The sequence below is a fragment of the Manis javanica genome, chromosome 18 (genome assembly GCF_040802235.1).
Source record: "Manis javanica isolate MJ-LG chromosome 18, MJ_LKY, whole genome shotgun sequence".
NCBI lineage: Eukaryota > Metazoa > Chordata > Mammalia > Pholidota > Manidae > Manis > Manis javanica.
In genome coordinates, this window is record NC_133173.1 from 10,044,043 (window position 1) to 10,066,978 (window position 22,936).

General features: G+C 42.1%; 1 protein-coding gene across 6 annotated transcripts in view; it reads left to right on the top strand.

Annotated features, from left to right (window-relative positions):
- Positions 1–22,936, top strand: part of MCTP2 (multiple C2 and transmembrane domain containing 2) — a 198,250-nt gene that overhangs the window by 39,334 nt on the left and 135,980 nt on the right. For all 6 annotated transcript variants that reach the window (XR_005056531.2, XM_017648516.3, XM_073227182.1 and 3 more), the window contains exons 2-4: positions 1,934–2,471; positions 12,549–12,611; positions 13,836–13,944. Coding sequence is in view for 5 of the 6 variants with exons in the window: in XM_017648516.3 (XP_017504005.3) it covers positions 2,004–2,471; positions 12,549–12,611; positions 13,836–13,944 (640 nt within the window). In the remaining variant the exon portion in view is untranslated. The remainder of the gene's footprint in view (positions 1–1,933; positions 2,472–12,548; positions 12,612–13,835; positions 13,945–22,936) is intronic.

Here is a 22,936-nt window from a genome sequence, read left to right on the forward strand (position 1 = left end):
GTATCACCTGTTGAAGATAATGACTTCATCCTGGCAGAAGCTTTTGCTTGTGCTGGTGGTCATCAGGCAAGGACTGCAGAGTCACACAGTCCTGACCTTCAAGAGGCAGTGACATCCCAATGACTAAACATCCAGAGAGAGCCCTCTGTAATTGAATGTGTAATTGAATGGGGTCTTGATTTTAGAAAATATGTTTTGTTGTGATCCTTGGCCTCTTTAGTTCTTGGCCAAACATGGCAGTGTAAGTATAGGCCAGACCAGAGTGATCTGACCATATTGCTCATTTTCATATTGGAAGGATTTATTATGAGGCACTTTATGCATTGAATAAAGGTTGTTTCTTAAAATTTGATTTTGATTTGATCCAAAATGTGTTCAATATCTTGAATCCCAAGTTACTCCCTTTCCTACAGAACATTTACCATACTGTATTATTCCATATTTATTTGTGAAGCAGTCCTAGCACATCCATATGTTTGTGGGAAGTACTTTCCCTTAATCTTACATTCTCAAGATGAAGTTTTGAAACTCACTTCTCCATGATTTCCATTACAGAAGATTTGTCGGTTATTTTGACCTGGTACATTGGAATAAGGACAGGTGTCTTACTTTTATAAATGTTTTTTCTCTTTAGTTACTCTTATTTTAACATAAATTTTAAAGATGCTAGATGGAATCCTTGTTGATATGAACAATCCTTCAAAATGCATACTTAACTATAAAAGGGATGATGCTGAGATTAAAGTAGGGATTGGCAAATTATAGTCTACTGCCAGTTTTTTTAATAAAGTTTTATTGGAACACAGCCACACTCTTTCATTTGTGTGTTGTCTATGTCTCCTTTGGTGTCACACAGCAGAGTCAGGAAGTTATGACACACCATCTGGCCTGCATAGTCTAAAATATTTACTAGTTGGCCTCATGCAAAAGCTGTTTGACTACTCCTGGTTTAGAGACGTAGAAAGACACTCCCTTAATCCTATTATTTAAAGATGCTGTTATTGTTCTAGTAAGTGTCTTTAGCTCTGCTTTCCCTGGAAAGGAAATAAAGTATTCTTTTTTTCCCCAAGCTTTACTGAGGTGTAATTGACAAATAAAATTATTCATGGTGAACCACATGATGTATATGTTGTGGAATGTGTACCACAATCAAGTTAATTCACATATCCATCACCTCACATAGTTACAGTGTGTGTGTGTGTGTGGTGTGAGCACATGAAATCTGTCAGCAAACCATAAGTATATGTGGGTATTATAAAATAGATAAGTGATACATATTGGTAAGGATGTTGAGAAAAGAGAATGTATGTACACTGTTGATGGGAATGTAAATTTGTGTAGCCATTATGAAGAACGGTATGGAGGTCCTCAAAAAATTAAAACCAGAAGTACTACATGATCCAGAAATTATACCGCTGAATATATATCCACGAAAGTGAATCTGTTTTTTGAAAAGATATCTGTACTCCCTTGTTCACTATAGCATGATGCACAGTAGCTAAGATAATGGAAACAACCTAAGTAGTCATTGAGGGATGAATAGGTAAAGAAAATTCAGTGTATAATGGAAAATTATTTAACCACAGAAAGAAGAAAATGCCACCATGTGCAACAATGTACATGAACCTGGACATTATGCCGAGAGAAATGTCAGACAGAGAAAACAGTCTCCTTAGGGAACTTTTTTTGCATCAGCCTCGTGCTTTCATTCATTGCTTTACCTTTTCTGTAACTTCTTTGATTTAAAAAAAATCTTAAAAATTCACTTCCTAAAAATGCTTTCTTAAAAAATATTTGTAGGTCATTCCCAATCAAATGTTTCCATATTGATCACTTCGTGGAAAGTGTGACATTTTTGAGTCATGTTTTCCACTTTAATGTCCTGAACAGCACAGAGAAGATTCATGTTTTCTCTCCTTATTCTGTTTCCCAGAAGTCGCTGGAGTTGTTTTTGGTAGCGAGGAGCTCTTTCACGGAGTGACTGCTCCCGTCTTCATGCAGTCATGGATCTGGATAAGCCGTCTGTCTGGGACTCACTAAAACAGCGGACCAAGCCTTTGCTAATCAACTTGAGCAAGAAGAAGGTGAAAAAGACCCTAAACAAACCCCTAGACTTGAGGGTAAGGCGTCCCCTGGACCGTCGCCTCAGCCTCTCTGTCCCTGACCTCCTGGAGGCTGAGGCCTTAGCCCCGGGAGGCGGGCCTTATTCTGGGCCTCAGTCATCCTATACCTCTGTGCCCAGCAGCCTGTCGACAGCAGGGATCTTTCCCAAGAGTAGCAGTAGCTCCTTGAAACAGTCTGAAGAAGAATTGGATTGGAGCCAAGGAGAGGCAGGCCCTCTCCACGCCGTAGAATCGGACTCGGAGGAGACCTGTGCCCCTCTTGCTGAGGACAGGAGGGCTTCTAGCGATGGCATCTTTGATCTGCTCCAGAAAACCCCCTTTGGAGAGGGGGCACCAGAAGAGCCAGAGGTGAGACCAGGGCCGGGCACTTTCCTGTTTTCTTTTCTTCTTTTTAAAGCACATTCAATGCCCTTGGAAAATTTGGTCAGGAGTTATTTTTGTGGCTAGTTCGGATGGAAAGAATGTCATTTACAAGAATTTAAATTAAGCTAATATTGATTGCACCTGGTGTTCCCATCGGTTTTAGGGTTGACCTTTACGTGTTTTAAAACAATTACAAATAACCCTTCTAGGACACTTTATGGCATAAAAAAAGCTCTGTTGGGTGAGTTTTTCTTTTTCCATCTCTTCGCAAAGAAACTAAGAGCAGACCTTTTTCTCCAACTTCTTGCTTAAGTGTGTGTCTGCCTCTCTGTTTTTTCTCTCTCCACTGTTGCCCCATCGTACTATAGACAAAAATGCATATTAATATTTCTAAAAAATTTGTGAATGTGTGTCTCCCTTTGCCAGAGAGCTTAAATTTCTTCCTGTTTGACGTGTGTGTGCGCGTGTGTGTTCTTACCTATAGGCACCTTCACTTGCCTTCACTAAAAAAGAAAAATTCTGAAACTAAAGGAAACAAATTATCGATTCAGTGTGTTTACAAAGCTTTAGTATTTCAATATGGTAAAACAGCCAAATATAATTATGAGACAAATCTTATATTTTTAGATTGATTGTAATGTAAATTCAATCACCAGGTTACTAAATCATGATTTGGATGATCAATTTGATCAGATTTATTTTTTTAATTGCCCCATGACACTGAAGTGCTTTGTGATGTTGAGGTAAAGTGTTAATTTTTCTATATTCCAGCTTAGTGTTGTAATTGCAGAGAAAAGTAGTTATTCAATTGGAACTTTTGGTTTTACTTTTAGAACCAAAGCCTATTAATTATGTCATATATTTGGATTTCGCTGGGGAATATCATCATTGATATTTGGAGTATGTTGTGACCATATTCTTTCGGAAGAATTACTGTGTTAAGACACCAGTAACCACTAAGTGACTTTAGTTAACTATTTCTTAATTACTATTAACATGTCTGAAATCATTTTTGTAACAATTTTGAGTTTTACCATTTACTTATAAATCTGAAATATGTGTTTCCAATAATTAAAATATAAATAAAGTGAATTATTAAACATAGTTCATAATTCATGGTTCAGTATGAAGGAGGTAACATTTTGAATTAGATACTCAAGTTAAGTCTTTATCTTTTTGTTGCTTATTAATCGACCAGAACAGAAATGGAGAGACATCTTGGTTTTTGGAGGTTAACAATCTCAAATTAGAATATATATATTTTAAAATTAGCACTGCTAAACTATTTTGCTGACTGTAAATATTTGGATACCTGCTCTAACTCAGAAACCATAAAGGTTTACAATTGGAACAGAGGTAGATAAGAAAGTGACCCTGTCTTTAAATTATGACCTGTGGGGAGACAGCTTTCCAAAGCACTAAATGTAGCCTGAGAGGCAGGCAGTCACTGGAGCTGTCTGTGCCAGACATCTGAGGCTCGCCTCTAGGCAGCTCGGTGGATTGAGAACATCCATGTGTGGGACTGAGTGGTATGTTGGGTGAGGTGGTATCCAAGCTGGCACAGAGGATAAGCAGGATTTGATGGGTGAGGAAGTGTGGCCTGAGGTGTGGATGTAGGCAGTTGGTTGGACATTTTGCCTGAAACAGAGGCTTGGAAAGCTTTGTGGCAATGGTGTACATCTGCCGGGGTGGGCTGTGCTGAGGGGCTCTTCAGTAATGGTGGATGAACAGTTTGGCAGATGGGCAGCTTGTATCTGAGCCAAATGAGGAAAGCCTGCAATATACAGTCTATTAAGAATAGGTTATTCTGGCTAATTTAATTTTCTTTTTACAGCCATTAAACAAAACAAAACAAAACACATTCTTTTTTGAAAAAGGATCTTTGCCCCTCTTTCCCTGCCCTAGGAAATAAAGATAGAGACTGATTCTTTCATGGCCGCTTGAGTGCCGTTTATTGGCCTAGTGGCCTGTTTTTAGAGACTGGAGGGCTGGGCTGCAGCTGGCAGACCCACGGGCTCACTTGTGGTCTAGTACATTATTCTGCCCACCTGTCTCCTTCCTCTTCCAACCCCCTGCCCCTGTAGTGGGTGAGACTTCTCCCACGACCTGAGCATCTAGAGTGTATCACCTGGCATAGAAGTGAGCCGCCCCCTTGCTTATGGTCTCTACTAGGCTGCTTTAATTTGAGAGGTGGGTATGGCTGGGGGCTTCATGTCTAATTTGTTTTCTCAGGGCCTAGCTGGGTGCCTGGCACATAGCATGTCTTCAATCAATATTTATTCAATACAAAAATCAATGATAGTAATGTGTGCCTTCAGGCTAATAGGGTTTTTGCGAGTGTCTGTATTATTGAGTTATGTTGAGTTAATGATTTAATTAAAGTCAGCATGTGTTTGTTTTAGAAAGAAACTTATACTATAAATGAAATTTCTTTTTATGATATTAACTGGAAAAATGGAGAGCTTTAAACAGTTGTAGACTTTTCAGCTAATTTTAAGTTTCAATGTCTTCTCTCTGCTTTTCTTTCAATAAAGATGGAATTCCTGCTCAATTCATGTCATATGTGAGTTTTGGAGTTGGGTAATCCCTATCTAGGATATGTATGGTTCATCTCTTTTTTTCCCTAATGAATAGCAAACAGGTTTCTATCACTTTCATGGAATGAGGGTAGAGAAAAAGAAGGAAAGGGGGGTCTGAAATAAGTCTGGTGACAAGGACAATCAGATATTCTCCAGTATCCTTGGTGTAGTTTATTTTGTTTATAGTATTTCAGAGGGGGTAAGGGAAGGAACATCTGTGATCTAAAGTGCCCACTGGAGCCTGTCTCACACGTACTCCACCCAGTGCTAACTTAGTGCCAAGCTAAGCCTGCGGTAGTGGGATAGGACCTGAAATCATGTTATTGTCTGAATGTTCGGTAGTCACCTTCCAGTCGTGTCAGTGTCAGCAAGGGAAAGGAAGTGCTCTTACAGGTATGGGGGAACGGAATGATAGGGTAAATAAGGTAATTAAGGATGAGGGAGGGGGAAGGAGGAACATGAGAATGTAGAGGCCAGGTGGAACCTGGAATGGGTTCAGTGAAGGTGCTCATACTGGCCACAAAGCCAAATGGGAGAAAGGAGGTTTAGAAGAAAGCCTACATTGACAGAAGAGGACTCTCTAGACCCCCCTCTTGAGCCCCAGATTCATCCTGCATTGCACATTCCAAAGAAGCCTGTCTCCCTGAAATGCCTGCACATATACAGACCATCATTTCTTGCAACATCACCATTATTTCTGCCTTGTTGCTCAAGTGAAACAATCTGTGAATAATGTTAGACTGTTTTACTTTCCTCGCTTTTGGCATTCCATGAACTCTTCATGTATACAGCTCATTTTATTATTGGTGTCCTCCTCCCTAACCCACTCATTCTTCTTATACTGAAATCTTGTCCTTCAAGGCCTGGCTGGAATCTTCCGTCCCTGCAGTGCTTTCACAGAGTCTACAGTCAATATAACCACCCTGCCTCTGTTTGCACAGCACGCCCCTTTTACTAGTACTGGGCACTAAGTGCATTCTGCTTTCTGTAGAAATCTACAGGGTGAGGAAGGGATTAGAACAGGGAGAGGAGATAGACAAGGGAAGGCGAGTTGGTACTGGGCAAGGGTGTCACTGGGAAAGAGCCTCAGAAGGCCACCAGCCTTCAAGATCTTTATCAACTGTCCAGAAGCCATCTGGCTATGTGGACTGACTCGTGATAACCGAATATCGTGGGACTAAAGCTGTAAATGACGATCAATTAATTTGCAGTGACAATTAAATACTATATATATACACACACATATATATATATATATATACACTAATGTCCATTTTGCTATGAACAGCTCATTCTTTCATTACTGTCAAGTTACTTTGGATTAGAGCCAAATACTGAAAAAAAAACTACCAATAATTCCAGGTAATCTCCAGTCAGGACTAGATAACGGGTTAAAGTGACAGGACAGTGGTCATGCTGAGAAGGTGGTCAGGAAAGGGTTGAAGAGGATGAAATTTGAGGAAAAGAATCAGATAGGCGGAGAGTAAGGCCAGGTAGTTAACTTTCATGTTAAGTGGTTGAAGTGTCGAGGCTAGCAAAATAGAGAAGCTCTGAGCCCAGAACGTGTCAGTCACAAGCACCCAACGAGGACATTCTGCCATGATTATGGTTGTATTTATTAGTAATATTATAATTATTTTATCATTACAATTTCCAGAATGAAATAGGGGCCCGGGGAGGCTTAATAACTTGCCTAATGCCATCCAGCTAGTAAGCGTCAGGGCCAGGATCTCAACCCAAGCCTGTCTATAAATCCAAAGCCCATGTGCCAACTGTGCACAACAGGAGGTTGGAAATGCGATCCTACAACTTGTGAGAAGCCAGACCTGTTGATCTAAAAAAGTATATCCTCAAAGGAAGACATTTATTTTTCTGTGTCTGCTGTGCCCTTTTAAACACACAGATAATTATAGTGGTTGAATAGGCTTATTATCATAGCCAATAACAAATACTCCTGAATGGAGGAATTATTAACACCCCCCCCCATCCTCCATGTAATCCCACAGTGGGGTGCATTCTTCTCTGACATTTCATTTGGCAGGTGGAGTTTTAAACAAGTAGCTTTGTAGCTTCGGTGCTAGCTAATGCAGATGAGTTGAGTGGTTTAAAGAAATACGCTACTGGGATGTTTCCAGAAGCTGTGCTTGGCAGCCATAGAGCTTCAGTTTAATGACCACAGATGAGCAAAATGACAAAGCACAGAGCGGACAACTGACAGCTGGCGAAATTAAACAAGTGCATCAGATTCTCTGTACCTCAACTACGGGTTCTTCACTATTTTTGTTTTAGCTCAGAAATCATGACTCAACTTCATGGTATCAGTGAGACAGATGTGTCAGCCATGTCTCAGGGTCTTTTATGGGCTGGACCTCTTTTTCCTTTTTGTCTTCCTATTTTCTCATCTGTTGAGCACCTACTATGTGCCCGAACAACTCTAGGCACTGGGAACCCAGCAGCTGTCCAAACAGACTCCATTTCCTGAATGGAGATCATGCTCTGAACTGAAGAGTGACAGGCTGCAGATATGTTCAGAAAGTGTTTAGGGTAAATGGAGGAAAATAATGCAGAAGGGGCACCTGAGGAGTGCTGGGGTGCAGCTGTTACTAGTTTGAACAGTGTGGTCAGGAAGGGCCTCTTCAGAGATGATCACATGTACGCACAGACCTAGAGGAGGTAAGAAAGTGTGCTGTGTGCCAGTCTGGAGAAAAAGCATTTGTGAAGGAAAGGAGAGCAAGTGTAATGGCTTCAGGGGGGCAGGAGGGTGCCTGGTGTGTTCCAGGAAGAACACGGAAGTGGTGTGGTTGGAGAGGAAGGGATGAGGGGTAACGGGAGGGGATGCCAGAGGTCCTTCTGAGGACTTATCACACGGGCTTTCCCATCCTGCCAGGCAGCCCTGCTGGACTCTGACTACTCCTGGGGCACTAAGCGAGCAGGATTCACAAGACCACTGTGCGCTCAAGGCTGTGCCCTCACGGGCAGGGCAGCATGGATCGGTACACGCTGGGAACAGTGGTGAGGAAACACTGCCTCGGCAGAGAGTGGAGAGGCGAAAGCATGCGTGGGCTGCTGAGCCCTGGGTGGCACTCCTGAGGCTGCATACGCCAGCCCTCTGGCCCTGTCATGAGGACGTGCTGGGTGGGAAAGGATGCTTGGAATTAAGGGAGGGGCTGGGGGCCTCATCATCTGCAGTGGGTTTTTTCATCTAGTCTTTCAAGGCACATCCACTATTTTAATAATAATGGTAACAGTAATAGTAATAGAATAGCAACACCAAACAAATACCACTTACTAAGAGGTCATGCATAAGGAACTCTGCTAAGTACAATATACGTATTATCTCACTGGATCATATTTATTCGAGTCACTCCATATACAAATAGGCTAGTGTCTGGCCCAGAGAAGGGGCTCAGTAGATATCCTTTGAATGAATGAATTTTCCTCCTAACAACCTATAAGGCAAGTATCCATTTTTCCTCTCCCAGTCATGTTCCAGTGTCTTGAATTTTAAATAAATTTTTCAAGGACACAAAACTAGGAAGTAGCAAAAGCGGGACTCAAACCCAGGTCTTTGTGACGCCAGAGCGTCATCTACCCAGTGCAGAGCTGCCCATCTTCATGTCAGGTGACACCATTTAGCCTCTTAGCTTTGGTTGCTCTATTTTTAAATTGGTGATACTAATGACAGCCTATGGGCCCCTTATAAGAAGTTAGCAGGAGTGTATACATAAATTCTAAAGTGCTAAGCAAATATAAAGGACATTATCAAGCACTGGGCTGCAGTGTTCTGATCACTGTTGTATGCTTTGGCGTAACTGAGTAGATCACTTACTTACACATAATTAAGTATACATGTGCACTTACACATGTGGTGTATTTTGTATATTCGTATTCCAGGGTAATCACTTTCAACAAATAATCTTGGGGGTGAGAAAAAAAACCAAATATGTATACCTTGATTGTATGATGAATACGTTACTGAAAAGTTGTGTAAAAACTGAATGTGAGTACACTCAGCACTTGGGAGCCCTGAACTTTTCTGAACAGACTTTCCAATTTGGCCTCTCATTGCTACGTGGGTTGTTTTGATCCCGTCACTGTATCCAGGTTCTGATTAAGGGTCTGTCCAGCTGTCTGATCCCATTTGCTTGTTCTGCAACTTCCTTCACCCAGTAGGTGTTTGGATATGTAACTTCTATCAGCCCAAGTATCATATTTTCAGTAACCTAGATGTGAGTTAAGTAATGAAGTAAATATGAATTACATAGCTTGTTTGAGATACTGATGTACTTTAGTGGAGCATTTTTCAAAGACTGCAGAAATGATCTTCTCAGCCAACTTTTCACTCATGTAGCTTTCCTGGATGTGGGTTTATGTCTCCTTCCACTGAAGTTTAAACCACCACTCATTGTTTCCATGGTTTATAATTTGGTTTCCTGTGTGTACTGCATGGGAAGGTCCTTCAGACAAGCCATGTGGGAGGTGATACTTGTACAAGATAACATTGGGTACACACAAAAGGAAAATGTTTACTCACATCGGTGTCTAGAGGAGATGTTCTTTTTTTAATATAATTGGCCCATTCATTCCAGTACCTCCTGTATACTGCTGGATTTTAATAAATTTGCATTCTTGAAGAGAGAAGATTCTCATCTAAAGAGAATGCAAAGTATATTACCTTCCCATAAATTTCAGTTTAGCAGGATAGAATGGCTATGCAAACTCTTTGTCATTAAAAAAAAGAACACAAAAAACTACTTCTCTGAAAGGCAGCAATGAGGGTTGTGTGAGATGACTCACCTCACACTAATTTTCATGCCAAGATGTTAATGCTGTATTTTTGACTGTTTGTATGTAGTCAGACAGTTTTGTTATGTTCAGACTTTTTACCATTGATGATATTCAAAGTTATTTGCCTTTTCCTAAATCCCTGGAGACAATTTGTTTGAAATTGTTAAAACCAATGTTCCATGGATAAACAAGCAGTGGTACACAACATACACTGGAATACTATTCAGCAATAAAAAGGGATGGACTATTTATACAGACAAGGAATGGACTATGTATACAGGCAACCACATGGATGCTTTGAAAGGCACTGTGCTGAGTGAAAGATGCCAGTGTCAATTTTTTTAATTAAAAAAATCATTGATGTAGTCACTAGGTTCATGAAGAAAGTGAAAATAATGCAGTTTCTACTCAATGCCTAAAGCTTTAGGCTGCATGCAGAGTGTAGGGGAGTATTCAAAGTTATGTGTCCCCCAGCAACTGTAACTTGGTCCTCTTGTGCCTGTGTAGCATTTCTGCTCTTCTTTATAGTGACCATATTCCTTCCTTGGTGTGTATATATGGTGTGTGACAGTTACCGTGGCTGTGGGAACCATAACTTTAAGTTCTGTGACTTTTCTGTGAGTAAAACCAGCCATAATATTGAATTAATGTCATTCTTCACATTTAATTGCTCTGTGGTTGTAAGTGGAAGACGTATTGCATATTTGAATAAAAGCTCTGTGTTCATTTTTGAGGGCATGTAAATGATGGTGGTTACGTGGACGTGTTTCATCACTCAATTAATGTCGCCATGAGGTACAGGGAGGCTGACTTGGGAGAATGCGTGCGGTGTGCTGGTCTAAGGCATGACACATTTAAAGCACCCATCCACTTGACAGGGGAAGATACAGAACCTCCATGAGCCTCAGCTAATAAACACACACTTTAAACACAAATGGACATTCACTTGTTGGCTTTGCGTGTGAAGGCGTGGTACAGCTTTTTTTGGTGTTGTAAGTTGGAGAAGAGGAATTGTTCAGCTTCCAGGAATTAATAGTGTGCAGTGAGAGACATGAGGACAAATCAGTGGAACTGAGAGAGTTGGGTAAGGCTTCAATTGTGGACGTAAAGCCATGGCAGAGAGTCCAAGTCACCTGCACATAACAAAACACAGGAGATGCCAAGAACCAGATGGCGGGGGTGAGGGGCGATTCATAAAGGCCCTGCGGTTGTCTCTTCTCTTGTCTGTTACCAGGTCAAGTCCACATGGACAGCCAGGGCTCTTTTTCCAGCTGGGAAGTGGTGGTTCTTCCAGGGCCAGGGATTCCCCTTGATCCTGTGTGAAGTCATCTGGAATGAGTCACTATTCACAGTCGGGGACATTAGACCCGGGACCGGCAGAGAAAGAGGCAGGTGTGAGAGCCCCAGCAGTGAAGGCCTGTAAGGTCTCTACTCTTCCAGATGAAGGCTTGCGAGGCTCCAGGCCAGCCTGTGGTCAGGGCTCATTTCTGCCTAGGTATAGCCTCTCTTGATGCCACTGCCTTCACGGGATGGTACCGAGGGCCTTTGCGTGTTTGCAGCCCTTCACCATCCCTCCTGGGGATGGAAGAATTGTCCTGGCTGGGAACCTGAGCTCTACTGCTTCCCGAAGCTCCACTAGAAAGAGAGTGAGAGAGGGTCTTGGAAGGCAGCCCGCCATCTGGGCAGCGTCTCTGGCAGGTGCCTGGCCCTCCATGATGTTTGCTGTGCCTGGGAAGGACCTATGTCCACAGTGCTTCCAGTGCCCACCTTTACCAACAACGGTTCAGTCTCTGCAGGCCTGTCTATCTCTGAACTTGCCTATAAGGTCAGAGTTACCCAGCCTTAGAAGGAGAAATCCCATGTTTTTCAGACAAGTAATCAGCCTTGGATAACGTGCCAGACAAAAAGGGAAATCTCCAAAATGCTGGGAGAGCGTTTGCTCATTTCCTTTCCTCTCTGCCTTTCGTGCCACCCTCATATCCAACCCCAAAACCTTCACAGTCCCAGAGCTCTTCTGGACCCTGCATTTGTGCATTTAAAACCTGCCACAACAGAGATGCCTACTGTATCCCATCCTAGCTACCAAATAACACACATTTCATTGCCCTGTGGAATCATTTTCTGAGTGTCTGAGGCATATTTATATTAGGAAATGCTGACACCTTCCATTCTCGGTCATTTGTTCAGAATTTGCATGGCCTCCTCTTTGGTTGGTGTTTGTACAGTTGCTAGACTCACAAAGGTTATTCAGATCAAATTTTGAAATGTTTTCTACCCATCTGACAATCTTGGACCTCGGGCTCTGATCTGCCCATTTCTCTTTGGTGGCTGGGGCCCAGGCAGGCCTCCCCTGGAAGAGGTCTGGTGTGAGGGCCCTTCTACTGCTGTGTCATTCACTGGGGACAAAGCTGCTTGCACGCCAGCCCTCATGACTTAGGGATGCAGGAATGGCCCCAGGGGACAGAAGAATCAGACTTATTTACACTCTGATTGGTGACTAAGATGGCAGAGGCCACAGCCAGATGGGCTCCACTGAATCAACCTTTTATTGCCAAGACTTGGCACACACACAGGCAGGCAGCTGACGCACCTGAAATTGAGTGTGCAAATAGCAGACTCCCTGGGGAAGGAAGTCCTTGGAGGCTGGTAGTTTTTTGCTTTCTCAAAACAGGCTTTTTTTTCTGTTTCTTTGCAGAAGGTATGTGGAAGTGGCGATCTGAATGCTTCTCCGACATCCCAACATTTTGAAGAACAGCCTGTGAGTGGCATTCCTTATAAACAAACGTACCTTAGAGTAAATACTGTAAATGTGCCTTATCAAATGTCTGGATCTGTATTACTTGGCCTCTTTTATTTTTAAAGAATGCTGAACTGTATCTACCTACCAAGACGGGACTTGCAGATGATAGCTGGAAAAGATTAATTCAGTACCTATTGATTTTGTCAGAGTAGGATAGATTCTTCTAAAAATACAGAGCAGCTATGAAATTGAGTGAGATGGTGAAGGAGACAATCCTATTCTGAAGTGCTTTGAAACGTGGATGGGGAAACATTCAAAAGAAGGCTGTTAAGGGTGACTTAGCCACAAAATTGATTAATTGAATGTCAAATAAGTGAACAATAAGTTATTTTATCTGCCCTTTCTCTTTGGAAAGGCAAATATTTGAATGAGTGCAAAACTTGAGTTCAAGATTTTAATTGGATTCCTTTAATAAATATTCAAAACTAGACTTGAATGTGACATTCTGGCTCACAGGAGTTGATGCATTGAGGGGAAAGAAGTCACCTGAGTAGGGAGAGTTGAGAATGTGACACGAAGTGCAAGAAACACCATAGTGGGGCCAGGGAATGGAAGAAAATACCTAAAAGGCAGGAGAACACTGGACAATGTGTGGCAAGTAAGGGCACATGGCAAGGGCGGCTGTCTGCTGGTGGGTGCACACAGGGCTCCGTAGGCTATCTGCTGAGTGGTTGTGAACCGAAATGTTTTTATTGCACATGGAGGACATGTACCAGAGGTGACGGGGATTGGTGAGAAGGGGGAAGAAGGAGAGGGAGATATTCTACATCTGAGTTTGGAAGTGTGGCCACATGTTTGTGGGAACTGGCCCCACAGCTGCATGTCTGCATGCTATTTTCCCTCTTGGGGCCCCACCATGAGTTACCAAGAACCCTGCAGGAAATGAATGAGTTTAAGACTCTTTCAGATATTGTCACACCATTTGTCTAATTTTTTCTGGGAGAGCAAAATCATTGCAAAGATATTATCATGAATTCTGATAAAATCCTACTGGGGAGAAATATAAAGTATCAGTAAATAGAGCGGGGTAATCAAGTCGTCATTGTGGGCGGGACTGGGGATGACACCTGAGGATTTGCCATTGTAGGGACCTGTTTTTCTTCCTTAAATTAAGAAGCGTCTCTGAAATTCTCTCCCTTGATCCCAAGACAGCTGACTTATCTTACCTCTCCGTCTGTGCAGACTCCTGGGGAAGCTGGTGTCGGTCTGAGTAATCTGCTCAGCCCTTTCGCCTACCTCCTCACCATACACCTGAAGGAAGGCCGGAACCTTGTCGTCCGAGATCGCTGCGGTAAGGCCTGGTTCTGCTGTGCTGTTTGGAGCCCACAAACCTCTTTCTCTCTACCTTGTATCAACAGCGTTAGGCGGCCTTTCTCATCTAAGCATAGTTTGCAACTAGACGGGCCTATCTAAATCTCTCCAGGTATCAAGGTATTTGCAACAAACTATTTAAGTACACTGCATCTTGCTTTCCTTTATTGTTATTAAATTAATCACAATAAAGAGCATAAAACAACACATAAAGTTGTTTTAGATGAAATACAACCACTATGTTAGCTTTCTGTCTGGCATATAGCAACTATTCAAGGAAACAGTCCCTTGATTCTCCTTTAATTCTCCATGAGAAAAGATATGAATACATCATTAGTGAAAAGTCATTAAACATGCACCCAGATGGGACTGCCCTTTGAATACCCCCCACTTCTTGCTCTGAAATCACATTGGGCTCCCCCCCTCAGGATAACATCTGTTATCTGTATGTGATTCTGTACATATACATACACACATGAATATTTTTAAATTAACATGACACTGTTCTATCCATATTATTGTGCAATAAACTTTTGTCACTTCACAGTACATTTTCAAGATTGACCCTATATAAATACATCTTTCTTTTGAATACTACATAATATTCCACAGAATGATGTATTATTTATATTTCTCCACTGCTGATAGTGGTTTTTCCCCCCACTTTCTAGCAGGATAAATGATACTGTCCTGAACATCCTGTGTATGGCTTTGTACACAGATGAGAATATATCTTAGAAAAAAAATACCCTGTATTTAAGAGCAGACAGTGGAGCCACACTGCCTGGACTCAGATCCTTTCTTCTCCCTTTATTGCTATTTAAGAATTATTCCTTGGTCCCTCTGTGATGTAAATTCTTCATTTGTCAAGTGAGACTAGTGATACTGACCTTCCTTACAGGCTATTAGACATATTGAACGTAGTCACTTATATGAGGAGCTTAATTAAAACTATGTCTTGCTTCTGGCATTTAATGAAATTGACTGTTGTGAGTGGAGAGGACAGAAGCTAGAAGTGGTGAGGATCTAGAAGATGTAGATTTTTAAATTTATAAGATACTGGCAGCTTACCTTCTGAAAGGCATGAAGTATGCCCTCCGTTGATACAGTCGCCACCCTCCCACTGTTGAGGAGTTACCTGGATCACTCTTGTCAATTTCTGACAATCTTTTAGGTCAGGTGTTGACTCCCTTGTTTTAATTTGTACTTTGTGGACTATTGCAATGGTGAACATGGTCATTCAATAAATATTTCCTTTTCTGTGAATGTTTCTCTGTATCTGTTGCCCAGTTTTCCATTGAGTTTTTTCTTCTGTATGTTTGTAATTCTTTATGATCGTCAGCATTAACAGTTGTTTGTCTGTCACATGTTACATCTTTCTCCTTGTCTGTTGCTGGTCTCTCATTTTTATGATCTTTTTGTCCTTCAGACATTTTATTTTACATTTCATTTTTTACCTGTCATTTATGTTTTATTCATTATTATAACAGCCTGTTATTGTTTCACGAGTGAGATGATGCCAGCTTGTTTTTGAGAATAGTAAGTGTCCATTGCGAATCACTTGTTGGGTGCTTTAGTCCTTGAGTAACAGTGGGTTGTGTTTGCCAGTCAGCTTTTTGTCTGTGTGTACTGCGTCCCTGTTCTGCCCTCTGTGGATGCTGTTTTTGCTTTCTCTGCCCTGCCTTCGCTGACAGTGAGGAGTTGGGGGACATGCTGTGGGGCAGGGTGAGCCAGGAGTTCTGGCCGGCCCCTTCCCGTGCCTCCCTGTGACCCCCAGCTCTGGTTATCAGCTGTCACTTAAAGTCTTCCTCTCTGGCTCACTCACTCCTCTTGCTGGCAGTCAAGAGTCCTTGCTGGTCTTTGCTTGGCACCAAGGGGAGTGGACAGTGCTGGCCCCCCAGCTGCTCTGCATTGATGGTGCCAACCAGTCCCCCCGGTTAGTTGCTCACGCCACCATCTGCTTTCCGTGTCTGCCGCCTCCAAGCTTAGAACCTCTCTCATTCTCCTGCCGCATTCCCTCCCATCCGCCCACCCCACCTCTGCCCCTGAAACCTCTTTGCTCTGATTTCCTCCTGCTTGTGTTTGGACTATGGTTTCTTTTATCAATCTGATCTCATCTGACTTCCATCCTTCATGGCTGTATAAAATATGCCCACATTTTTTTTTTCAAGCAAAATGACTCTCTCTCTCTCTCTCTCTGTAGGAACTCAAGGTACTGAAAAAATCTCATATTTTACTTGTTGGTAAATAGTGTTTTCTATCAAAATCACAATTTCTTATTTATCAATTGGGAAACTTCCTGTGTTATATCATCATTATAAATGTATGCATTTTAATAGATACATCTCTTGTGTTACTTTTAATGATTTGGCTGATGACATTTCATGGAAATGACATCTAAGGGGCACAGCCACAAATCATCATAAAGTTAACTCCCCCAAATATCCTGACTCTTGCCCTGAACCTTCACAGTGTCCAGTGGATGCTGCCATCAAATAATGATCATTCGTAAGCTTGTTTTGTGGCAACTTATCTGGAGATTAGAAGTGTGTTCCGTGGAGAGTATGTTAGACTCCACTAGGAAGATGGTATTCTAATCCTTTAAAAAACATGTCCCATTTTAACATTTTGAAACGTCTCCAATAGTTTATAACTTTGGGGCTGGGCTCAGGCTGTGGACTTCTACTGGCCAGCTGCCCTCTTCCCAGTTTTCCCATCTTTTGTCCATCTTTCTCCCTTATTGAGTGAGTTATCTGGCTGCACCACTCTTGATAAATCATATGGCTATACACAGAGCAGATTCCTAGCTGATGGTCAGCAGACGTAGAGGATTCTGAAGACATTGCATACATCAGAGAATGACGGGAATAACAGGGTTGTGTGTGCTTGTTCCACACCTTGCTGTTTTCAGGCCAAAGGAGAGACCAGGGTCTGTACCTTAATCCCAGCTAGTGTCATCTCTATCTGAATAGTTTCATCAGAGTTAAAACAAATGGCAATTTAACAAAGGGCAAGATCGTACCTGTTTTCTTTCTTGGGAAGGCTAATCATTATCTATTAAGAAAATATCCCCCTCACAGCCAGTTCTTATTCTATCCTTTGAAGGGTAGCATGGCTTCCTAGACTGTGACTCTAGTAGCTTCTGCTTGGACTTCGTAAGCTTTAAGGCAGTGACCAGGGCCTGTCCCAGAGCCCACTCGAGGGGAGGCAGCGCTGAGTGCGCGCTCTTGGCTGAGGCAGAGGCTATAACTCTCAGAGCGATCACAATCTGTGCTCCCACTGCTGCTGCTTCGCCTGGGGCTGTCACTTAACAATACAGTGTCATTTTCTGTGGAACCCACTCCAGCCGCAAAATTTTATCCAACATAATCCTTTGGATCAAATTTGAGCGAGCGTCAGAGTAACCTGGAGAGCTTATGAAAATGCACATTGTCCATCCCAGTAGTTTCTGATTCACCAAAACCTGGGGTGGGCCTGAGAATTTGCATTTCTAACAAGTTCTCAGGTGATCATGATGCAGCTGTTCCAGGAAACACACTTGGAGAACCATTGCTCCAGGCAGGCCTTGTCCACCAATGGGTGTTGGCATGGGAGAAGAAACATATGCTTCTCCTGGTGGGTAAACATTTTACCTCTATAAAACATCCATCTCTACCCTTAATTGGATAAATGACTGATCCTTCCTGTACAGATATTTCTGCTCTATTAGCTGGATGGCCATTTCATTCATGTTTGTGTGCCCTACTGTGCCACACTGGTGGTTTACCCATAAAATGCTTTTAATGCACTTTAGTTCTTCATTAAGTAATCCAACTTATATGCTAGACTTAGAGGAAAGGAGTATGAAAGGCTATAGTCAAAGGGAAAACATCTTCCCAAAGGGAACAGAATTCCCTCCTTTCTCACCAAGCATGAGTCCCTTCAGTGAGATGAACACTGCACAGGTAGTCAGTCCACTGGGGCCTGGTGAGGAAGTTGGGAGAAAGGGCTTTGACTACTTTAGAGATGCAGACCTCCATACATCCCCTACTTCAATGGCCAATTTAACAGAAGCTTGAATTCAGGAGACTGAAGTCCAGAGACTACATACTTATCAAGGTTTTTCAGGGAGACGGTGGTTTAGGCAGGACTCAGAACAGACTGGGTGGGTCCAGGGAACAAGGACAGGACTGGGACATTACAGTCTACTTGGCTCGGGTCCTCCTATGGAAATTCAGCCCTAAAACAGCAAGGTGTGGAGCACGTGCATACAAACCCTGTTATTTCAGTCGTTTTCACCTCTGAAATTTAATTTACGCATCTATAAAAGGTTGCAAGGTAAAAATGCTGAAACATCTTAAATTAAGTGACATCAGGGCCAGAGAATGAGGGAGAGAAACAAGGGAAGGGCTTCAGTCAATAGCCACAGGGCACACCTAACCAGAAACCCCATGTTCTTGGATTAAGTCATTTCAACAAGCACCTGCAAGGTCCCCAGGACCACCGCATCCCCCTTATTGTGTGACCAGTGTCTGACCATCAACAAAACAACCTGAGAGCCTTTGCTGTGGACTAACCACCTATCTCAGGACTTTTTCTCTTCCTGTTGGCCCCCCTTCCTTCTCTGAAATCAATGTGAATTTAAAGAACTTTCTTTCTCGGAGACTCCACATAAATGTGCCCTGTTTCTTGAGTCTGGCAGACAAGATGTTTCTGTTAACTGGCCTTGCTGCTGGTGAAATTTAGCAGAGAATGATTCAACAAAAATAGTTTTTCTTCCTAAAAATTCCATTTTATCGAGCAGTTCAGTATTCAATTTAGCAGACATTTTCTGTCTCAGGACTCAGTCCTTTTCCTAGCTAGCATCTGTCAAGGCTCAATAAAACCCTTTAACTTCAGAGACCTCTCAGTCTCTAGTTTTTGATTTGTCAAAGGAGCATGCTGTTAACTTTCCTTATAATATAATTGTAACAATTGAGAAAAAAGAAAGAATTTAGAGTATAGATCCATACATATAGAAAATAGTACATGATAATGCATGTTATTATAGTTATCAGTGAATGGTAATAATGAAAATAGCCTATGTTTTCTGAGTCCCAGTGCAGAACAGGAATGTTCCCATGTCAACGTCCCCACTGGTGACCTTGGGCCCTTGGTCCTTAACTTAATGTCGATTTGTTAGCACCCCTGTGACCCTCTCTCAATGCTCCTTCAGCACAGGAGTTTATTTACATTTTATTTTCCTGAGATGTAATATTTAAGCCTAAAATATAATAGCTCAAATGAATCAAATAATTGACTTTCAATTAGGATGAATGCCTTCAAAGTGTTGTTGAAATGTGCTGTTCCTTTGACCAGAGAGGAAGTCCCTTGGGGATATTTAAGTCAATTGCACAGTCTTGTGTTTGAACGTTTAGGAAGAAAACCCATTTCTGATGAATCATTCTCTGCTAAAGAAAGAATTGGGTATTTGGACTGTTACACAATCAGTTATACTTGCTTAACTCCAACTAGAACACAGGTTGGCAAACTACGTACAGGGCCAGAAAGTAAATACTCTCAGGTTTACAGGCCGCAAGAGCTCATGACAGAGACTCAGCTCTGCTGGGGGTGCTGAAGATGCCATGGGTAACGTGTAAACTAATGGACATGGCTGTGTTCTAATAAAACTTTATTTACAAAAACAGGCCATGGGCTGGATTTTCCCCGTGGGCCAGTTTGCCAACCTTTGTTTACAGTGTTATGATCTGACTTTGGATTTTTGCTCAAGTAACTGCTTTTTAGTAGAGTCAAAACTTCAGTTAAAATAAAGGAGGTATAATCTAATTAGGATGTGATAAAGTTTGAGGCTCCTGCTTTCCATTGAAGTATTTAGCAAACATTTCAGTAATACGACATAATGAAAAAAAAAATGGAGATATTGGGTAATGAAGAGTGTTTTTTTCCTACATTTTCATCAAAGAGTAAAGTGAAAGTCATGGTATCCCTCTTGGGAAAAGACATCTCTGACATCACTCCAGGAAGGGCACTGAGAGGAGAATATAGGGTTTGTGATTAAGGATTGGAAATCTTCAGTCTCTGGGCCACCCACAAACACATGGGGAGAGGCTTCTTAAAAACCAGAGCACCCCTCTTTGTTATGAGGCCATTGTCATCCAGCCACTAGGTGGTAGACTTCCTTGGGGTACAGAGTTTTATGAATATTTTCTCTAAATTCCTCACTTCTTTGATTCAGACACAGGGCTGGGTTGTTATAGATTATCATGGTAGAATTTTCAGGTTTTCTGAGGGTTTTGGTGAAGTTTGGTAAATGACAAAGGAGCTCATTGTTCTCTGGGCAGAATCAGGAGGTGCTCTGGCTTCAGAACAATGCGCAGGTTTAGCAGTGGTGCTGGGAGCCAAGTATTATGTGGTCACCACCCAGGGTGCCTGGGGTATTTAGTTGCCAACTTCTCTGTCTCTTGTACGGGATATATAGAAGTGTATTATGTGTGTGTTTGTATACTGAATAAACTCAGGAAAACCTCCAGGTCATTAAAAAGAACTGAAGTTAGTGGGTAAGCAGTGTATAGCTTTATGAACATGCCTGTGCTCATGAATGGTGTTCTGAGCAGCTGAAGGGTTTTAATTAGGTGGCACCAGGGGCATGACTACATTTAGAAGGTGGGCTCTTAGAGGTCATTTTCAGTTCTTCAGAAATTTTCTTTGACTGTCCTGCATAGGGTCTTTCAGCCTTGAGTAGACTTACCCAGTATTGGGGTACTCAGTTCTATTTAAGCAGCTGCTTTTTCTTTTCTTTCTTTCTTCTTCTTTTTTTCTGAACAGCTTGGGTTGCTATAATGGTCTTTCTAAGAATGAGTTATCTGAATGTTATAAAATGTCCAGTCATTGCCTTGAGCTCAACTTCTTCATCAATCTGTAGGAGAAAAAGTATGGCTGTGCCCACCTGTCTCTGCTCTCTGGTGCTGTGAGCCCGTGTTACCTGTCTCCAGGTGTCTCCGTGTCTCTGTCTAAGCCCTCATCCTTCCCTGTCATCTTAGTTTCCTTGCTTTGTTTTTCTAATTCCCTTCCCCTCATCCTAACTTCTTCCTTTTACTCCTTTATATTCACCATTCCTTCCCATTTTTTTTTTGTCTGGGTGATCTAGGGCTGTTTAAAGTTCTTGATCTGAGCCATTGTCTAGAAACTGTGGGGTCTTAAATTTTAAGATGGATAAAGCAGAAGGAAGCGATGATATGATGTGACCAATCCATTTTAAGTCCATATGCTTCATAACTGGGTTGATGCATAGAGAGTTGAACCCTGGCTCAGTTTCCATGGAAGGAATGTGGCCAGTAAGATATTTTCGTGTCTTATCCCTGTTAGTGCGCATGCCAGCTGTCCTGTTGACTAGGACTGACATAGGCGCCACTTTGTGATATGGGCAAGTCTCTTGTCCTGGGAAGTATACTCAGCTTAATCCTCCTTAAATCGTAGAGCATTAATTCCTGGAAAACAGGAGCCCTTGTGTTAAAACCTTAGGACGTCTTCCCCTGATGTAAAGGAATTACAGTAGCATCCTGCTGTGGACTGGAAGTACTGTGTTCCTGCTGCCCTCTGGTGGCTACTTTGCAGAAGGGAAAGGAAAGTTCTTTGAAGTTCGCTGAAGATGACCACGCCATAAAAATCACTTCAGGTGTAGTCCTGCGGGGTTGAGGGTTGATAGTTCTTTTTGATGTGAGTTTTAGGGGATGAAAATTGATGACCCATTCACCTAGCAAACTTCCGTCTCCATTCCCAGCACAGGTAGCTGACCTTTGTTTTCAGAGCACTGAGAGCTTTGTTTGCACCTTACAGGAAAAATGCATTGGATAAGACATTTTTCTGTTTGGAAAGAATGGGTTAGACAAGAGATTTAAAGATCTCCCGCTGAAATAAAATAGAAGTAGGCTCATAAACATGGAGAACAAAACTGATGGTTGCCATGGAATTGGGTCATGGGGACAGGAGAAATAGATGAAGGGGGTAAAGAAGTATAAATTTCCCTTACTTATAAAATAAGTAAGTCTCGGGTTTTTTATATAAATTTCCACTTCTAAATGGAAATCAATATACATTTATGTACAGCATAAGGGATATAGTCAGTAATGTTGCGATCTCTGTATGGTGACACTACCCTTCCTGTGGTGAGCATTTTGTAGTGTATGTAATTGCCGAATTGCTATGTTGTACACCTGAAACCAATATAATATTATACATCAACTACACTTCAAGTAAAAAAAAAAAAGATCTCCCACCAGTGTGAAAAGTCTGCCATCTAGTAGGTGTTTCAAAATGTTCAAATATCAGCTACCTCTGATTTCGACCCGTTTTCCTTTTGCTATTTAATAGGCTCCTTTCTGTGATTGTAAGTTTGTTTATGGTTACAGACGGATGTTTCTGGGACTCTGTGTGGTGTACCGAGGAACACTGTGTAGCTTCCCAACAGGTGTGTTCTGAATGGGGGGCGCTGAGCTTTTCATCCCCTCAGCCCTCCGGCAGCTCTGTTGACTGTGAGCCGGAACCTCAGCTGCAGCGCCCAATAAAAACGATCATTTTCTTTTGTGCTATAGTGTGAAGTTTTGGGGGGCACTAGAGAGTGGGTAAGAGTCATGGACACTGGGGGTAGACCACCCCGAGTTTGAACACTAGCTCAGATACTATCTAGCGATGATTGTTGGCTTAACTGGGTGCGTGTGCCTGTGGGGATGTGTGCAGGGTGGGGGTGCCATTAGGAGTACACCATGACCAGTAGCTGTTAGTATTGCTGTGTCTGCTTGAAATGGTTCGTGTTTGGGTTTCAGTTTTGCATTTTAATGGTCTGTCTTCCCAGTTTTTTGCTAATTGGTTCCATCTTTGCATGTTTTTTGCTTTTTTTTTCTTGCAATAGATCTTGGCATGGTAACAGTTAGTTGGTAACTCATTTTCTGTGAGTTACATCAATCTCCCACCTCCTCACCCCCACCCTTAATGGG